The sequence below is a fragment of the Castor canadensis genome, chromosome 9 (genome assembly GCF_047511655.1).
Source record: "Castor canadensis chromosome 9, mCasCan1.hap1v2, whole genome shotgun sequence".
Taxonomy (NCBI): domain Eukaryota; kingdom Metazoa; phylum Chordata; class Mammalia; order Rodentia; family Castoridae; genus Castor; species Castor canadensis.
Genome location: NC_133394.1, coordinates 56,489,103 through 56,509,006, shown reverse-complemented (window position 1 = coordinate 56,509,006; position 19,904 = coordinate 56,489,103). Strand labels below are relative to the sequence as shown.

Sequence of the window (19,904 nt, the reverse complement as noted above, 5' to 3'; positions counted from 1 at the left end):
TCAGTACCAAAGTTTTTTGGCCGTTCAGAAACTAGAATCATGAGCCCAACAAGGCTCTTCACTTATAAAGAACCCAGCCTTGGGTATTTTGTTATGGCAACCCAAAATGTGCTACTAAAAGTGCACATGGAACAATCTCCTGAATAGATCAAATGCTAGGTCACAAAAAATATTAACAAATTAAGAAGATTAAAACCATCCCATGTATTTTTTTCTGATAAGAGAAAGAAAATGAGAAAATTCACAAACAAGTGGAAATGAAACAAAACACTCTTGAACAAACATTAGATCAATGAGGAAAATCAAGAAAATTTTGAATAACTCAAGAAAAATAAAAACAAATATACATACAACAAAACATGTGATATACAGCAAAAGAAGTAATAATAGGAATGTTTGAAGATACAAATTCCTACATTACAAAGGAAGAAAGCTCTTAAGTAAACAACTAAGTTTACACCTTAGGGAAGTAGAAAAATTAGCAGAAGGAATTATTAAGAATTAGAGCACAAATAAATGAAATAGAGAATGGAAAAATAGAAAAATCAACAAAACTAAGAATTGGTTTTTTTTAAAAGATAAAATTACCAAACAGTAACCAAAGATAAAGAAGACTCAAATAAATAAATAAAACAAAATGAAAAGAAACAAGACAAACTTCACAGTGACAATGCCTGTAATCCTAGCTACTTGGGTGGCAGATTGGGAAGATCATGGTTCAAGGCAAATCCTGGGCAAAAAATTAGTGAGACTCCATCCCAATCAATGACAGCTGGGTGCGATGGCACATGCCTGACATCCCAGCTACACAGGAATCATAAATAGGAGGATTGTGGTCCAGGGATAAATGAGAGACCATAGTTGAAAAATAACTAAAAGCAAAAAGGGCTGGGGATGTAGCTCAAGTGGAAGAGCGCCTGCCTGGCAAGTACAAGGCCCGGAGTTCAAAATCCTGTATTACAAAAAAAAAAAAAAAGAGAGAGAGACATTAGACCTGATTCCACAGAAAAAAATCATAAAGAAAATTATGAACAATTACATGCCTCTGAACTGGACAACTTAGAAGATATGGATAAGGTCATAAAAATATACAACCTAAAACAGAATCAAAAAGAAATATAAAGCCTGAACAAATCACTAATAAGGAGCTTGAATCAGTAATCAAAACATTTCCAACAAAGAAATGCACAAGAACAGATGGCTTCATACATCAATTCTACCATTTAAAAAATAATAGCAGTCTTTCTTAAACTTCAAAGAATAAATAGAAGGAAACTCATCATATAAAGTTAGAACAACATCCCTGATGAACATGGATGTAAAAGTTCTAAAGCAAATACTAGCAAACTGAATTTAACAACACACTAATAGGCTCATATGCCAGACTGTGTGAGATTTATTCTTGAGAGGAAAGGATAGTTTAATATATACTTGTGAATCAACATGCAATATACCACATTAAGCAAATGAAGTATGAAAACCACATGACCTCCTCAAGAGATGCAGAATAAGCATTTGAAAAATATTTAACACCTTTCATGATAAAAATTCTCAACAAATTAGGTATAAAAAGAAATGACTCCTACATAGCCCATATATGAAAAATGCTGACTTCATAATCAGTTGGGACAGGCTCAATGTAATATAGCTCAAAAGGGTTTGCCAAGCATGTGCAAGTCCCTGGGTTCAATCCCCAAACCTGAAAATAAAAAGACAAAAGAATGAAAGAAAGAAAGAGAGAAAGAGAAAGTGAGAGAGAGAGAGAAAGAGGGGCTGGAGGTGTGACTCAGTACCTGTCTAGTAAGCACAAAGTCCTAAGTTCAAACCCCAGTCCAGCAAAGAGAGAAGAGAGAGGGAGAAAAAGAGAGAGAGAAAGGAAGGAAGGAAGAAAAACATCAACAATGCAGAAAAATTTGAAATCTTTTCTTCTAAGATGTGAAACAAGGGAAACTTTCACATTTTCAGTTCAACTTTGTACTAGAAGTCCTAATCTGAGCAATTAGGAAGCAAATGAAACAGAAGGCTTTGATATCAGAGTAAGAAGTGAAATTGTCTTTATTTGTAAATGATATATGTAGAAATCCTAAACACCGCAGAAAAATACTGTTGTAAAATAAATTCAGCAAAGTAATAGTATATAAATTAATATACAAAAATCAGTTGTATTTCTATACCAGTAACAAATTAACCATCAGTGAAGAAAACAATCCCATTTATTGCAGTATCAAAAATTGATACATGGATAAAACATTTAGGAATACTTTAAACCAAGTACAGGAGAGATCTATGAGTTGAAAGATATAGAACATTGATGAAAGAAATTGAAGACAAATAAATGGAAAGACATTCTATATTTATGGATTGGAAGAATTAACATTGTTTAAATGTCCATATTATGTAACCAATTTATAGATTCAATGTATTCCTTCTCAAAATTTCAATGAAACTGTTTTCAGAAATAGAAAAGACAGTCATAAAATTCATATTCAAGCACATAAAAACCCTGAATAGTCAAAGCAATCTTGAGCAAGAACAATGGTAAAGGCGGATTTCAAAATATATTTTAAAGGCTCAATAATCAAAACAGTATGACACCAGCATAAAAACACAACATATAGGACAATGTAACATAGTTGGGATCCCAGAAGCAAATCCACACATTTATTGTCACTTGATCTCTCAACAAGGTAACCAAGAACTCACAATGGAGAAATAATACTAGTGGTGCTAGATATATACATGCAGAACTATGAAATTGGGCCATTAGTTTAGGCCACATATAAAATTAAGCTAATATGAATTAAATATTTAAATGTAAGTCCAAAAACTATAAAGCTACTAGAAGAAAATAGAAAAAGCTTTTTGACATTGGTCTTGGCAATGATTTTTTTTGGATAGACACTGAAAGCACAGACAACAAAAGCAAAGACAGACAAGCAGCATTCCATGAAACCAAAAGCTTCTAAAGAAAAATGAAGTAATCAACAAAGAGAAAAGACAGCCTATGGAAAATGTATGTAACACATACATGTGATGAGGAATTAATGACCCAAATTTATAAGGAACTCATAACAATTCAATAGCAACACACACACACAAAAACAACCAAACAACAAATAATCCATTTAAACATGAGGGAAATGACCTAAGTTGAGTAAACATTTCTCCAAAGAAGACATACAAATAGCCAACAGGTATTTGAAAAGGTGTTCAATGTCACATTTAACTACCAGAGAAAAACAAATCAAATTTGCAATGAAGAGTCTCTTCACACCTGATGGAATGGCAATCATAAAAAAGACAAAAGCAATAAACATTTTGGATAGGATGTGGATAAATTGAAACCTTTGAACCCTATTGGTGAGAATGTAGATTGTTATAGGCTTTCTTATGTTTTTCTCTAAAAATTAAACTTAGAATTACCATATGATCCAGGAATCCCAATTCTGTGAAAGAACATCAAGCTCCTGAAGATATCTGCACTTTATGTTCATTACAACATTATTTACAATAGCCAAGATAAGGAAGCAACTCGTGTCCATCCATGGATGAATCGTTTTTTAAATGTGATATAAACACAGAAATAATATCAGTCAGTTTTTAAAAGGAAGGAAAAACTGCCATTTGTGGCAACATGTATGAACCTGGAGGACATAATGTTGAGTGAAATAAGCCAGGCACAAGCAAACAAATACTGCATGATCTCACTTGAATGTGGAATCTCACATTTCTGTAAGTCAAACACCAAAGTACAGTGAAGAAGGGTGATTTCCAGGGACTGGAGGAAGGGGTAAGTAGAAGATGTTAATCCAAAGAAATAAAGCTTCACTTATGCAAGATGAATAATTTTGGGAAATCTAGTATACAGCATGTGACTTTAGATAACAATGCTCTGTTTTGTACATGAAATTTGCAAAGAGGTCAGATCTTAAGAGTTTTCACTACACACACACACACACACACACACACACACACACACACACAAAGAAAACTGTAATTGTGGTGGTGTGGCTTAAGTGTTAGAGCACTTGCCTGGCATGTGCAAGGTACTTAGTTCAAACTCCACTATTGCCAAAAAATTGTAACTATGTGAAGTGATCATATGTTAATTAACTTTGTTTTGGTGATAATTTCATAATGTATACATATATCAAAATATCAAGTCGTATATCTTAAATATATATAATTTTCATTTATTTATTTATTTATTGTTGTACCTCCATAAAGCTGGGAAAGGGGTACTCTTTAGTAAAATGGTCAGAGTGGAATCATAGATTTCACAGAGAAAACCAAAAGTGATTCACGTGGGACTTTTTTTTTTTTGTGGTACTGGGACTTGATCTCAGGGCCTACACCTTGAGCCACTCCAGCAGCCCTTTTTTGTGAAGGGTTTTTTAAGATAAGGTCTCATGGCACTATTTGCCCCAGCTGACTTTGAGCCATGATCCTCCTGATCTCTGCCTCCTGAGTAGGTAGGATTACAGGCGTGAGCCTGGACTTTTTAGTTGTATAGTGCTTTCAATATACCAGTTTATTAAATCTTCATGACAGTGCTATAAGGAAGGCAAAAAGGGCAGGTATTTTTTGCCCATTTGATAGAAGACTTATAAAGCATCTCAACCAAGGTCGCCAGACAGATTAGACTTCCCCTGTACTTAGGATCACAGACTCAAGCACCTCCTTTCTTAGTTTGTTTTCTGTTACTATAGCAAACATGTATGACTGGGTAACACATCAAGAAAAGAGTTTTAGTAGGTCAACTTTATGGAGGCTGAAAGTCCAAGATCAGGAAGCCCGATCTGTTTGGTCTCTGCTGAGGGCCTCACTGTAAATGTCTCACAATGGCAGATCGCTTGTAAAACACATCACAGCGCAAGACAGGAAGCCAGAGGAATTCAGCAGACAGGCTTATTCTTTTCATAGCAACTTATTCTCATGAGAACCAACCAAAATCCCCTAACACTCCATGAATCCCTTCTGTGGCGGGCAACCTCCAGTTACCTAACCACCTTCTAGTAGGCCCTACCTCTTAAACATTTCACCACCTCAACACTGTCAAATAGGAGATCAGGGTTCTGACACCTGAACTTTTGGGGGACACACTCAAACCATGTTCAAATCATAATGCTTACAAAGCCAGACTCAATATAGTGAGCAAAGTGCCACTTGTCCATGCACAGATAACTCCTGCATGAGAGTATTTAAGGAGGGCAGCAACTCCCGGCCTTAGCAAATGATGACAGTTCTACCACTCTTCAGATTTTCAAGAGAAGGTGCATTACAGCTTTCCAAGTGAGATCTCACAATTTTTAAACACTGGCTTAATTAAAATAGAAAACAAACATTGTAAGGGATAACACATATATGTCACCATCTGTATCCTCTGATCTAGATTTTTGTTTTTCTGCTGTGTTCTGCTACTCATTGTACTAGTCAGGGGTCATAATTGTGACATTTTTGGCATACCTACTCATGCATAGAAACCAATGTACTTGTTACTTAAAGTTAAGTCTGGTTGTTTTTGGCATCATGTGCCATAAAGATTATTTTCATCTTTTCTTGAACTGTTGCCATTTCTATAGTGTTTGTTAATGCAATTACTTCTCTTAAGTGTATTTTTCAAGCTGGGTGGGCACAATGACTCAGGCTGTAATCCCAACTATCTAGTGGAAGGAGGTAGAGATCAGGAGCATCATGATTGAAGATCAGCCTAAGCAAAAAGTTAGTAAGACTCCATCTCAACAAAATTCTGGGTGTGGTGGCATGAGCCTGTGATCTGAGCTACATGGAAGGTTCACAGTCCAGGCCAGGCTGGGCAAAACATGCAAGATCCTACTTGAAAAAATAAGTAAAGTAAAAAGGGCTAGGTGTGTGGCTCAAGTAGTAAAGAACCTGTCTAGCAGGCTGGAGGACTTACGTTCAAAACCCCAGTAACACCAAAAATATGTGCATATATATTTTCAAGCATTCAAATTTACTGACATGTTGAAGTATATACTTTTCATTTATTATCATTTTAGCTCTTACATTTATGCTTAGTGCCATTTTGAGTTAATGTTTTTATATGGTGTGAAGTAGGGGGTCAACCTCATTCTTTCAGAAGTACACACCCATTTTTCCCTGTATCACCTGTTGAAAAGACTATTCTCATTGAGTTTCTTGGTACCCTGTCAAAAATCAATTGACCAGAAATGTAAGGGTTTATTTTTGAACTCTCAGTTCCATTCCATTGATCTATATGTCTACTTTTATGCCAGTAGAAGTTAACAAATTTACACTTGGGAATTAACTGCTTACTTTTTATGGTGTGACTATGAGATGTCCCCTATATTGTTACATGCTTGGTCCACAGCTAGTGGCACTATTTTGGAAGGTTCTGGAAACTAGGAGGAGGGCCTAGTTGGAGGAAGTAGGTTATTGCAGGCTTGCTTTTGAAGGTTATATCTGGGCTCCAGTCCCTTCCTCTCTCTCTGCTTCCTGTTCGGTATGAGCTAAATAACCTCTTCTATATGTTACCATGATGTTCTGCTTCACAATAAGTCCAGAAACACGGAGCGAAGTGACCATCAACTGAACCCTCTGAAATAATGAGCAAACCAAAGTTTTCCTCCCTGAAGTTGTTTATGTCAGACATTCTGGCACAGTGATGCAAAAAAGTAACTAATACATCACACATTCCATTATAGTCATTCTCTTATATGGGATCAATTCTATATATGTCTGTTTTTCCTACTAAAATATAAAATTCTGTAGGCTAGGAATAGTTCTTCATTTTGTGCTCCCATAGTCAATGATGATATTTAATAATGTTCCCTAAACATTTTGCAATCAAAAAACTAACAGGACTTTCTAAAAAGAGCAAGGCCTCATGTAGTAAGTCCTGTTAATAACATGTAAGTGCTATCTGTCTTCCATAGGCTTTGTCCCCAGAGTAGCACTATTGGGAATTGGTAGAATCTTTGAGAGGCTGGATCTTAGAGAAGGTCTTGAGGTCATTTGGAGGTATGCCCTCAAAGGGTTTTGAGTGTCCTCCTTCTCTTCCTCTTCTTCTTGCCTCCAGGTTTGTGATATGAATGGTTTGCTGTGCCATGTGCTCCCATCATGATGTGCTGCCTTCACTAGAGGCCTAGGGATATAAAGGGGCACTTTATTTTGGACTGGAATCTCCAGAATGATGAGCCAAAAATGAACTTTTTATCTTCTTTTTTTTTTTTTAGTGGCACTGGGGTTTGAACTCAGGGCCAGTCCTTTGCTGGCTAGGCAAGCACTCTTCTTACTGCTTAAGCCACTCCTCCAGCCCTTAACCTTTTCATCTTTATAAATAAATTGTCTCAGGTATGTGATTATAGTGGCAAAAAATCTAAATATAATGAGTAACCTCAAATAAAAGTGGCCTAAATAAGATATGTTTATTTCTTCAACAGACAAAAGAATTCAGAAATGAGCCAAACAGAGTTGATTTGGCAGCTCTGTGAAGCTGTCTGTGTCCTAGCTCACAGTTTTGCCGATTACGCCCACAACATTTAACATGTGTTTCAAATGTCTCTTGGGCCACACCAAGAGTTTACTCTTCTATCTTAAGAAAGAAAGTGCATATTTAAAAATATATAAATAATCATGTTTTTGGGATGCTCTATCTTTTAAAACCAATAGTTTTACAAGAAGCATCCTATTCTTCAGACTTCCAGTATGGAAAGTCTGAAGAGAGGGAAACAGGAATGAATCTCAGTTTTCTCAGGCTAATTTTGCATAGGTAGAGTGTTATTAATAGGAATAATTTCAGTGATTATATGCCTTTAACATGTGTAGAAACTTCTTCATTTGTGTGCAAAGACTGACATAACATCATCAAACTTTCTTACAAAGTTTTACTTCTGGGGTAAAATACCCTGGTCTACACCAGAGATCACAATTTATGGATCAGATTAAAATGTCCCAGAGATTTGCCAATACCTGAATCCTTAAGAAATCATTATAAAAATTTATACATATACACTCAGATGAAGTGTCTACATCCATTCTGATGTTAGTTATATAATAATTTACCCAAGATATTTAGTTCTATTATTTGTCTTCTCACACTTCCAAAAACAGCCCTTCCAGAAATTGAAGGCTAATGACTGGGTCTCTTAGAAGGATTATATAAGATAAACAGCCTTAGCACCACAAAGGGAAGAGACTGGTTAGAATTGAGATTCATAATTTCCAAGACTGTTTCAGACCTGAGACACAATAACCTGAGGTTTGACAGCTAACCCACAGTCAGCATAACAATAAGAAGATGACTACAAGAGATAGATTGTGTAATCAAGACAGGAATTTGATTACATGGACTGATGAGACTGAGGAGCAAAATCTGACTGTGGTTCTTGGAAAGTTTTTGGTACTGTTGATGGTATTCTGTATTCTGAAAATCTTACATCATGCAATCCCTTTTATTTCTTCTCTTTGTTTTATTCCTAGCACTCAATTTGGCAAATTAACTTTAATAAATCATCACATTAATGATCTGTGCTATATCTTCTGTCTTCACTACGGGACTTAAAAACTTTAGTTGCAAGTTATCCTCATTGAGAATTAAGGGCAAATAATAAAAGCAGAATGTGTCAGGAAGTGTATATGATACAAATTTATGATATATATATCTCATTATGTTATGAAAGCAGCATAATGAGACCCACTTAAAATCTGAAAAAGAGGGGGAGGATGAGATTAAGAAAGAGTAGTATAGAGAGAGTGAATTTGCTCAATGTTCACTATGTGCATGTATGTAACTATCACAATGGAGCCTCTTTATAAAATTAATTTATGCTAATAAAAACTTAAAAAAACAACCCTCGATCCTATTAGTCCAAGCTGTAGGAAAAAGAAGATCCAACCCTCTGAGGGAGAGAAAGTCTTTGTGGTAAATCTGTAAACAATCCTAGCCTGAGGTGAAATGAACTCCTTAGGAATCCCAATACTGTCTGGTGAGCAGTCCAGGGTTGTTTGCCCAATATTGGGGGACTACCCTGATACTACTAGTCAAGGATAGAGAAGAGATTTGAGAATGAGGTATAGGCTGGGTGAGGTATACACACCTGTAATCCAGCTACTTAGGAGGTGGAGACCAGCCTGCTCAAGGCCAGCAGGGGGGAAAATGTTATCGAGACTATCTCAACCAGTAAGCCAGGCATGGTGGTATATGCCTGTCATTCCATCTGTTTGAGAGGCTGTAAGTAGGAAAATCTTGGTCTGAGGCTGGCTTGGGCAAAAATGTGAGACCCTACTTGAAAAATAACTAAGGCAAAAAAGGGCTGGACTCAAGTGCTAGAGCACCTGGCTAGCAAGCGTGAGGCCCTAAATTCAAATCCAGGTGCCACTCCCCAAAAATAAGGTGTACATTCATAAATTTTTGAAAACAATTATATAAGAAGCAAGCTTCACTTTGAAATTAGCAACCTATATAACTCCTTCTGGAAGTCCTACCAGTACAAAAAACAGTTGCCATGAGGTAAGGGAAAGCTTTCCCTCTCTCTTAATAAAGGGAGCTACAGCTGCAGCTTGTTTGCAGACTCTGGTCCCCCATATCTCCGTGTGTGAATATGTCTTAATAAATGTGCTGACTTACTTGACTTCCTCCTCTTACCTAGCATTACTATATTCTGTAATGAAAATTTTGCCCTCATCTGAAGAATTGTGAAGTGAAATATGTTAACAATGGTTATCCCTAGCTATATAGTTGATATTTGAATTTTTAAGATTCTGGGCATTTTCCAGATTTTTGATAAGAAATATGTGTTATCTTGTAATTAGATATTATAAATTTTAAATCAGTCAGGTTAGAATCTTTTAAAAATACATTATTTAGGAATGATGTTGCAACAGCCTCTGCCCGTGGTATACTCAAAGTCATTGTAGGAAGGAGGAAAGGAAAGAACAAACTGTTAACAAAGAACTTAGAAAAAACGTTAGCAACTCAGAATTTATTTTAAGATTAAATAAGATTATAAGTATAAATAAATTCTAAGCTGTGGTTTATGCATTGAAATAAGAAACAAGTTTAGACAGGAAAAACAATTAGCAGCAGATAAGCTTAAATAACTATAAATAATATCTTTATTTTTCTAAGATCTTAATGAAAGTATTTATCTTAGAGAAAAAACAAATATTTACCTCTAATCCTTATCATACAAAGAAAATAAAGTTCTTCTGCCTCTATGAAACATACAGTCAGAAAATTCCTTCTTTAACGATTTTTCAGTGAAGTGAGATTAAAGGATGTAAAATGAGATAAATGAATGTGAAAGGTCATTATAAATTTCCAGTATTTTGCAAATCTACTACTATTACAGTCAGATTATCATGTTCTACCTCTAGTAACTGCTGTGCAACTTGTTATAAGTATCTCATATTTACTCCAAAAGTAAATATCCCAAAATTTCAAAGCTACTCCTGTTCTCATCACATTTAAGGGGTAAGGTGTATCCTGGCTGCCAATACAGACAATTTCTAGTGCACTATTTCCATGTTAGCCTTAGAACATTTCAATTAAAGTCAAAATATAGCTTAATTTCCCAGTGGACACAATTATTTCCTTTACTTTAGAACTATCAAGTGCACTAGCATTTTTTAAAAGACCCCAGAAAGAGATTCGGGACCATGACCAAAACCTAGTGTGTGTAGTGTAACTCTTGTGTGAATTCAGTTACTCTAAGTTCATAGAAATCCTCTTGCTGGGCAGACAAGTGATGTTTAGGTGAAGGCAAATGATGTGTTGTCGAAGTCCTCAGCTATCGCAGATAGAGTGGCGTGAGGTAGAGTCACAGGCAAATACTGAATTTAGTTTAGCCTAGTGGGCCTGAACTTTGGCATTGCTATTTTACACTTGGAAAAAGATAAAATTATGAGGGTATAGGAAGACTTGAGTGTTTACTCTAACTTCACCACTACTTAAGAATGCAATCTTGGGTGAGCCACTCAACCTCTGCAAACATCAGATTCCTAATCAGTAAATTGTGACTCAATGAGATAATTAACTTGAAAGTGCTTTGTAATATTAAAAGCACCAAGTAAATAAAAAATTCTTCCATCCTAAAGGTTAAGAACATCATTAAAAATTTACCACATGAAATAAGAGCACATATGATGCAGACAACTGTAATTATGGGTACATTTACAGAAGAGGTATCATGTTACAGAGGACCATAGGTCTGAAAGAGACAAAGTCTAGCACCGACATCTGTCTGAGGAAGATTTCCACAGGAAACACAGAACTTGCAGTTGAATTCTGTCTGGACGGTATGGATAGCATCAGATGCAGGTCATAATTTCTAAGGAAGAGAACCGAATTTGAACTGAAAGCCAAGAAACCTTTAAAGAAATCTCAAGAGATGCACCTATAAAGACATCAAGTTCCAGAACCAATTAAAATTTTATAAACCGCAAAAGGTCAGAAAGAAAAAAATCCTTGTGGGAGGTGGTGTCCTGAAAGTTAGTTTTGACTGGTGGAGAGTATGTATAGCAGACTGACCAACTTCTTTGGTAGACAGCTTCAGGGACAGGGGCTGTCCTGTTTTAAGGACTTGAGCTACTAGACTCTAAGAGGTCGAATCACAAACAATGTTAAGCAAATAGAATGGCTTCTTGTTGAGTACTAAAAAGAGAAGTGGGGGCATGACACATGTGGTAGTTAGTCTACTACTGATTATGTCACCACTACAGCCAGAAAAGCCAGCGATGTGTCAGACATGTTAAAAATTGAAAGTATACCACAATGTGTGGTAGCTTTCTCTCCAAGCATTTCAAGAAAGAAATTATATTGCTAACTTTTGTAATGGTGCCTATTATGTAACAATAGGGATGACCAAGGGGCCCAGGAACTCAATTTTCTATAAGGTCTCAGTAATGTAGCCATTTATTGTACCATTCTCTAATGGAAATAGTTGGAGAAATATAAATATCAAGACTGTGAAAACATCAAAGGCCACACTGGAAAAGCCCACACACAGGAAAATGTGTGGGCCTGAATTCTTCCATTCTGGATGGGTAAAAGGCTGAGCTTATGATGCTGGGATGAGACATTGAAGGCCTTGAGACAAGTGAAATAGATGTATTGAAGCTGACACACAGGCCACCAGCAGCTTCCTCTTCCACAGTGCCATTGTTTTAATTTCAAAGGTACACAGAGAAAATTCAATCCCTCTGGTAACAAAAAGAAAGATCATCAGATTTGTCCCTAAGCTGAATTTTCCTTCATTTTTTCCCACTTGAGGAACTGAGATGGTTATTTTAAAAATTAGGACGATTTTCTTTGTTCTCTGGGATATAGCCTAATGCATAGGTAGGTATCATCAAACCATTTTCTCTGTTCTTTGTAAGAGATTACACCTGAGTGTTCCTTATAATGTTTAACCTTCCTGCCTCCCCACCCTCTTCATTGTCAAAATTCACTTTATTCATTCTTCAAAATTCTTTACACCCTTCTCTTGAGGCAACACTTACCTTTTACCTAGATTACAATTGTCTATGTGCATATCTTTCCTGTTTGTTTATCAGGTTGAAGAAGAATGCAAATTATAATATAGTAGATTTTGGAGTCAGAGCATTCTGGTTTCAGATCTTTATTCCGTCCCCTGTTGGAAGTAAAGACCAAAGGACTTAGACCACATCGATGTTCTTAACTTCTATGGTCCTCGGTTTTCTGATCTGCAAAATGGGGGCCAACATTTCATAGATTCGTTACAAGACTGTGCTTAATTTTTTCTCTCTCTTTCTAAATAACTGAGGGCATTTGTATGCTTAAAAATATTTATTTAAACACAAGACTAGAAATGAATAAGGCAGTAAAAATGGAGTTGTTATAGGCAGTCTCTTTGAGAAAGACGTTCTCAGTTCTCCCCAGGTTAAATAAGAAGTATATACCTGCCAGTTAATGCATTATACTGAGGATTAATTAACACATATCCTAAGCATCCAAACTAGTACCAACTAAAATAATAAGCTGGTCATAATTCAAAACTATTATTGTTACACTCAGGTCCCAGGTGCTTTAGAGGATACATCCCGTTCTATTAAAGAAGTGAAAACATAACTAGAAATGTGAATTGGCTTACATATGACACATTAAAAGTCTATTATAAAACTGACATCAGTATTCTCAAATGCTAACCTTTTTCTGAGTTTTGTTAAACCTCACACTCTTTAAAAAGTACAATATAGGTCTGCCAAAGTGGCTCAAGTGGTAGAGCTCCTGCCTAGCAGGCATGAGACCATGAGTTCAAACCCCAAAACTGGCAAAAAAAAGTTTTCAAAGTACAATAGACATTAAGACATTTAAACAGATATAGAAACATGTACAATTTAAAACAGAGAAAATAGTATCTCAAACTTGATAAGCTTTTTATGTATCCTAATCTTAATATTTCTCTAGCTGTGTTAGAAACAAACTATCATATTATACGTAATTAGCTCATTGTGTAGATAAGAAGGTAAAACCATCCTGAAACAGGAAACCAGTATTCTTCCTGTCTAATCAACAAATCTAAACATTTATTCTTTTCATCTATTTATTCTTGCTCTTGTCCACCACAACAGGCTATTTACATGTTCAACATAGTTTTATGACAAAGTGAAAATTTTCATGAGTTAGTTTTGTATCTCCACCCCCTGAAAGAAAGGAGGAAAAATTGTTTCATACAAAAGGGGTTAGCTGTATGAATTAAAACTGCCACCTAAGTGTGGGTTAATGTAACCAAGAGGGATTTCACCTACATCCATTCAGCCAGTGTCTGGGGGTTTAAAGAAATTCCAAAGAGTCATCAGAAGAGGAAAAACAAAGGTAATGCTTTCTGCCACACAGGTAGAGTCTTTGAAAATATGTGTAATATGTAAAACATTTTGACACCCCCATATTATTTTTCCAGAATTAACAGTATAAATTGCTTCTCTTGTTCAAGAGCTTCCTATCACCCTCTCTAATCACTACTCACGGTAACCTCAACTCCTGCCACAATGTACAAAATGCAACTCTTGTCTTGCATTGCACTAACTTTTGCACTTGTCATAAACAGTGCACCCACTTCAACCTCTACAAAGGAAACACAGCAACAACTGGAGCAATTACTGCTGGACTTACAGATGATTCTGAAAGGAGTTAATGTAAGTATACTTTCTTTCTAACTAAAATTACATTTAATTATTCTTGCTGTTGTTTTCTTTGCAATAACAATGTGCTATGCTTTCTCAGAATTACAAGAATCCCAAACTCTCCAGGATGCTCACTTTTAAATTTTACACACCTAAGAAGGTAAGTATAATTTTCTATGTTAAGTTTACGTTTTAATCAAACTCAAGGTGATATGAATGTTTACACACTGGATTAATAGAACTTCATTTGAGGATTTAAAAAAGAGCAACTTTGATATCTCTTTTTTAAAAGAAAAATCTAAGTTTGATAATGGACCTTTGTTAAAACAGTTTTGCCTATATTTTTTATATGTACATGTGTGTAAGGAGAGGGAGTGGAATGAAACATAAATAATATTCTGACTTTGTTGTTGGGACAATTTAAAAGAAGATTATGTTGATTAATTGTTTTATTTAAAAATATAAAACTTTAGAGATATTTGATTATATCATTTTAGCAATAAGTATCAATATAAATTTCAGAGAAGCTCACTTTAAAAATGTTTTTACTGTTTTAAGAAAGATTTCTAAGAGTCTATCTTTGAGAGGGACAATAACTACTAGCACATATTCTGAGGTCAGATTATCTGAACTAAAATCCCAGCTCTGCCATGTCCTAGCTTTCATAGGGAAAATTACCTGTTTTTCTTTTCAAGACTCTTTCTTATCTACTTACAGGATGCTATTATTGTATATACTTATAGTTTTGTGATGTTTCAAAACAATGTCTGGCAAGTACCAGAAAAACATGAACTATTAGTAGTAGTAGTAAAGACAAATTCTTTTGTTTTTTGACTGGGTTTTTTGTTTGTTTTTAGATAAAAGAAAAATTCTTAGTGGGATGTATAAAGTGAAAATTTAAATTTTTATATCTTTTCTCCCAATAGAACTAGAGTCTTATAACATTTCCCCAAGACTGAAAATTTCATTTGGCTATTTTGAGATTCAGAAAGTTATAAGATAAAATAATATATCACCCAAACTCCTATAACTACATCATAGGTATAAATTTTTCTAACTGTGTGCCAGACAACATAGAATGAGCAAAACTTAGTATCAGGAAGAGTCTGTCCAGGGTAAATCTAAGCCAGAAAAAAAAAAAGAAAATGATTTAAGGGACAAACATGCAATTCTGTTTACCCATTTCTATTAAGTAAAGAGATCTCTGCTTCAGACTATTCTATCGAAAAAGATGAAAAGGAAATATCTTGCAGGTGCTCTTAGCATAATTAGAGTCACAAAATTCTAACTCTAGCAATAAGGGACCCTGGACTATTCTCTGAAGGAAATAGTTCCAAATTGCTCATGCTAAAATGTCATGCCTTGAATTTGTAGAACTTGTAGCAATTTGAAAAGGCAGTAGCTAGGCATATAGGAGATGTGTGTTGTCTGACCCTACCTTTCCCTCTAAAGGCTGTTGGAGAAATAACGAGATTATATGCATAGTTAAAAGGGAGATGGAAAACTTTGAAATCTAAGATACTAAATGACAGCTCAAGCTATTTGAAATAAAAGTAAAGTGATAAACTTCATTCATTTAACTGTCATCCCACATATACAAAAGATTTTAGAAATGAATTGAAATATTTAATTCAAATGGTGCTATGTTAATGCTATAATGAAAAAGAATTAAAATTTTGTCCTAGCTCTACCTATACATGTGGCTTTAGGGAGGACACAAATTCACAAATCCAGACCTTTAGTTACCTTGTTTGTGAAATGGAAATAACATTACTGCACCACTTACCTCAAAGGGAGCCTGCAAATTTAATTTTAGGCAAAAATGCCTTAAATAATGTTTATGAAAATTATAACAGTAGTATGAAATACTGTCTCTCTCTCTCTCTCTCTCTCTCTCTCTTTCGTTTTCCCTGCCTGTCCCAAATCCTGTCCAAATGTTGTGGCTTTTTATTTGATTGGGAAAGAGAGATTTTAACAATGCATCTTAATGTAGCAATTCTAAAACGGTGGAAACTTAAGATAGTTAAATATGTCTCCATTAAGGCTACAATACAATTCATTACTGACCAGGTCAATTTATCCTAATCTAAAAATTCCGGGACTGTAATAGATAGCAGCCAAGGGCTCTTTTTGTCTCTTAACATTCTGCGATTCTCAACTCTTAAGACTAATCAAATGTGGAAATATCCTGACTACTCTGGTTCTGATTTCTATGTAGCCTGGAAAAGTAGTCAGCCTACATCTGTGATTTGTATTTTGAGTGTAAAAATGTTGACTTTTTACATAATCTAATTAAGCCAAGACAAATGATTCATTAGTTAACTAATAGTTAATTGTAATCATAAGTATTTGAACCTTTGTTTTCCTAGCTTTATAATATAAACTATATTGGTCCATCTTCACATCCACGTTGAGAAAAAGGAGAATGGTTAAAAAAGAAACTATGTACTGCTTCTCTTAATAAAAAATAAATTGAATGTTAACTTTTGATTCTGACCTTTAGTATAGGATAATTAGTCTGATGGTTATTTTTACTATTATTCCAGGCCACAGAATTAAAACATCTTCAGTGCCTAGAAGAAGAACTCAAGCCTCTGGAGGAAGTGCTAAATTTAGCTCAGAGCAAAAGCTTTCAATTGAAAGATAAAAGGGATTTAATCAGCAATATCAATGTAACAGTTCTGAAACTAAAGGTAAGACATCACTTTATTTGCTGTCCTGGAAATCAAATAACTGGGAGAAGAAAAGTAATGCATTTTAAAGTGGCAAAATATTTTTGGTATTTTTGAAGTAGCCATACATTTGATTAGCTAACATGTAAAGTTCATTGTGAATATGAATCATTTTCAGTGCTAGATAATATACTGATACATTGCGGCACCTGGACACATAAATTAGAGGGTTTCTACCCATCATTCTCTCCGGGGACATTCTTCCACGCCAGCACTCTAATGTCCTTCATGTTAACACAAATCTGGAAGTGGAAGAAAGCATTAAGTAGAATTTTACAGAAAACAGTTTTCACTATATCATTTTCAATTCCTTCAGTTCATTTACCAGATTGCCAATCTTGATTACCTGACAGGCTATTCAAAAGGGATTTCCCTGACATTGGTGGAAAGACTAACCACAGAGCTTTCTCTCAAGAAAAAAAAAATAGCAGCCATTAGAATAGACAGAGGAGCAGTTAATTGACCCCTTGTTTATAGCCCCACTTCCAGGGCTTTGAGTATTTCTAAATGCATGGGAGGCATGAAATAAACAAAGGACTCAGGTGATATGAAAGTGATCACATTTTCTCTTCTCATCCCATCTACCAAGTACAAAATTCATGAGTTAATAGGTATTATAAATATACTGCATAATTTGAATACCAGTAGCAGGAAAATTTTAAAAGTATATAACCCTAGTTGTTTCTAACAAAGAGTCACTTTATTAGTGTTTTAATTTAAATTTTAAAAAAATACACTGAAACCACTGTCAGGTAGACATTGACAGGCTCAGTTTCTTATCCAGGTTAAACAGTTTGCTCTAAATTTTTGACCAACATCAAAAAGCTCACTCTAAACTTATGGTACAAATGTAGGATAAAATTATATGAAAATCAGAAAAGTGTATTTCAAAAGTCACATACATTTTTAAAATGAAAATAAAAAAGCCAAGAGATTACAAAATTTAAATAGCTATGTATAAGGGAATATGTAATGCTACAATGGTTTATTTAAAGGGAATACTTATCTACAGAAAATACTTTGTTTCACTTGATTTACAAGGAACGACTTCAAATTTGAAAAAGCCATCTCATTTATCTCACTATATTATAAAAATATTTCCTTATATTATTAGCTAGAGCAGAATTGAACTGTCTCCTTTCAACAGAGAAAATTAATTTATAAAAAGTCAATCCACAAAACAAATTTTTAACATTCATACTTTTAAAAATTGGGAGCTCACCTGCATTGATACTAGGGTGTGGTGGAGTAGGTATGTCTATTTATGAAGACATTCTTCACATGGATTTTTCCAAACAGAAGTTTGTCCTGACTTTCTTTGGGCTGGTCCTATCCTGACTTGGAGAAAATATGAGGGGATTCACTTAAGTAGAATAACAAGAATTTTTTTTTTTTTGGTGGTACTAGGGCTTGAATTCAGGGCCTTCACCTTGATCCACTCTACAGCCCTATTTTTGTGATGGATATTTTCAAGATAGGGTCTGTGAACTATTTGCCTGGGCTGGTGTCAAACCATGAGCTTCCTGATCTCTGCCTCCTGGGTAGCTAGGATTATAGGTGTGAGCCACCAGTTCCTGGCAACAAGATATTCTTAATCAAGGTTCAGGAAAAAAAGAACAGTATGCACATCATTTCATACATTTAAACAACATCAATAGCAATATAGATATAGATACACACTCAGAGGAAAAGAAGTCAAACAATTTTATTTCATATGCAGTATTTAATAAAATATTTATCCAGAACTATTTTGATTCAAATGTTTATTTGTGCCAAATTCAGGAAAATATTTTGTGTTATTGGCAGGAGAAGTAACAAATGAGAAATGTGTCATCTTTTATGTTACTATCATTTAGTATTATAATAAAATATATAATTTTGGCATTTTTTATCAATTAAAGAAAATGTAAATGATTAATATGTTTAACGAGCTTAAAATAAAGGCATAAGACTATAAGACTTTTAGTTGAGAATAATTATATGTAAGGTAAACTACTCTAAGTTATTAAATATTTTCATTTATAGGAATCTGAACCACCATTCATGTGCGAATATGATGATGAAACAGCAACGATCATTGAATTTCTAAACAAATGGATTACCTTTTGTCAAACCATCATCTCAACACTGATTCGATAACTATGTTCCTTCCTCCCATCTATTTATTTAAATATTTAAAATTTATATTTATTTTTGGATATATGGTTTACTACCTTTTGTAACTATTTTAGTCTTCAGGTGATAAATATGGATCTCTTAAGATTCTTTATGTAAGCCCTAAGGGCTCTAAAATGGCTTCTTTTAAATTATTTATCTGAAATTATTTATTATATTAAATTGTTAAATATAATGTCTATGTAGATTAGTTACTAAAAGTATTTAATAAGGTTGGTGAATATAAACAAAATTTTTGGAAAAGCACAGAGCAAACACTAAAATATATCTGAGTTACTTGTGTGAATGGTATGATGGCTAATGTGATTACAAAAATCACTTTTCCCCTGGAGATGTAAATAGAATAAGGACATGGGCTTCTCAAAGTCTTTGTATTCTCCTTTCAAGAACTGATTAGATCCTCAGTTCTGGTTTGAGAAAATCTTACCTGGTTACAAAATTTTCCCTTTTTCCTTAAACTTAAACAAAGTGCCAAAAGCAAACTTCTTTTGTGTGTGTTTTCAATACTGGGGTTTGGACTCAGGGCCTCAAACTTGCTAAATAGGCATTTACTACTTGAGCTATACTCACAGCCCTAAATTCGCTTTTTTGGGGGCAGTATTGGAGTTTGAACTTGGGGCCTCATACTTGTAAGGCAGGCACTCTACCACCTGAATCCCATCCCTAGTCCAAACACAAACATTCTTGAAATTCTTTGTCTTAGTTCATTTTGTGTTGCTATAACAAGATACCATAGGCTGGGTATTTTATACAGAGTAGACATTTATTTAGCTCACAGTTCTTGAAGTTCAAGAGCATGCTACCAATATCTGATGTGCTCTGATGAAGATGTTACCACAATGATGTGTGCCGAAGAGGGATTCAGGGAGG

General features: G+C 34.7%; 1 protein-coding gene across 1 annotated transcript; it reads left to right on the top strand.

Moving 5' to 3' along the window:
- Positions 1–13,992: 13,992 nt before the first annotated feature.
- On the top strand, positions 13,993–19,014 carry Il2 (interleukin 2). The gene is made up of 4 exons (XM_020172197.2): positions 13,993–14,139; positions 14,228–14,287; positions 16,674–16,820; positions 18,885–19,014. Exons 1-4 carry the CDS (start codon positions 13,993–13,995, stop codon positions 18,996–18,998), a joined length of 468 nt encoding a protein of 155 aa, XP_020027786.1. The 3' UTR covers positions 18,999–19,014.
- Positions 19,015–19,904: the final 890 nt, after the last annotated feature.

Excerpts from the sequence above, each read along its gene's own strand:
- Il2 (XM_020172197.2), top strand. The coding sequence starts at position 13,993 with ATGTACAAAATGCAACTCTTGTCTTGCATTGCACTAACTTTTGCACTT. Across the intron at positions 14,140-14,227 it reads TGATTCTGAAAGGAGTTAAT|AATTACAAGAATCCCAAACT; the intron begins GTAAGTATACTT and ends ATGCTTTCTCAG. Across the intron at positions 16,821-18,884 it reads TAACAGTTCTGAAACTAAAG|GAATCTGAACCACCATTCAT; the intron begins GTAAGACATCAC and ends TTTCATTTATAG.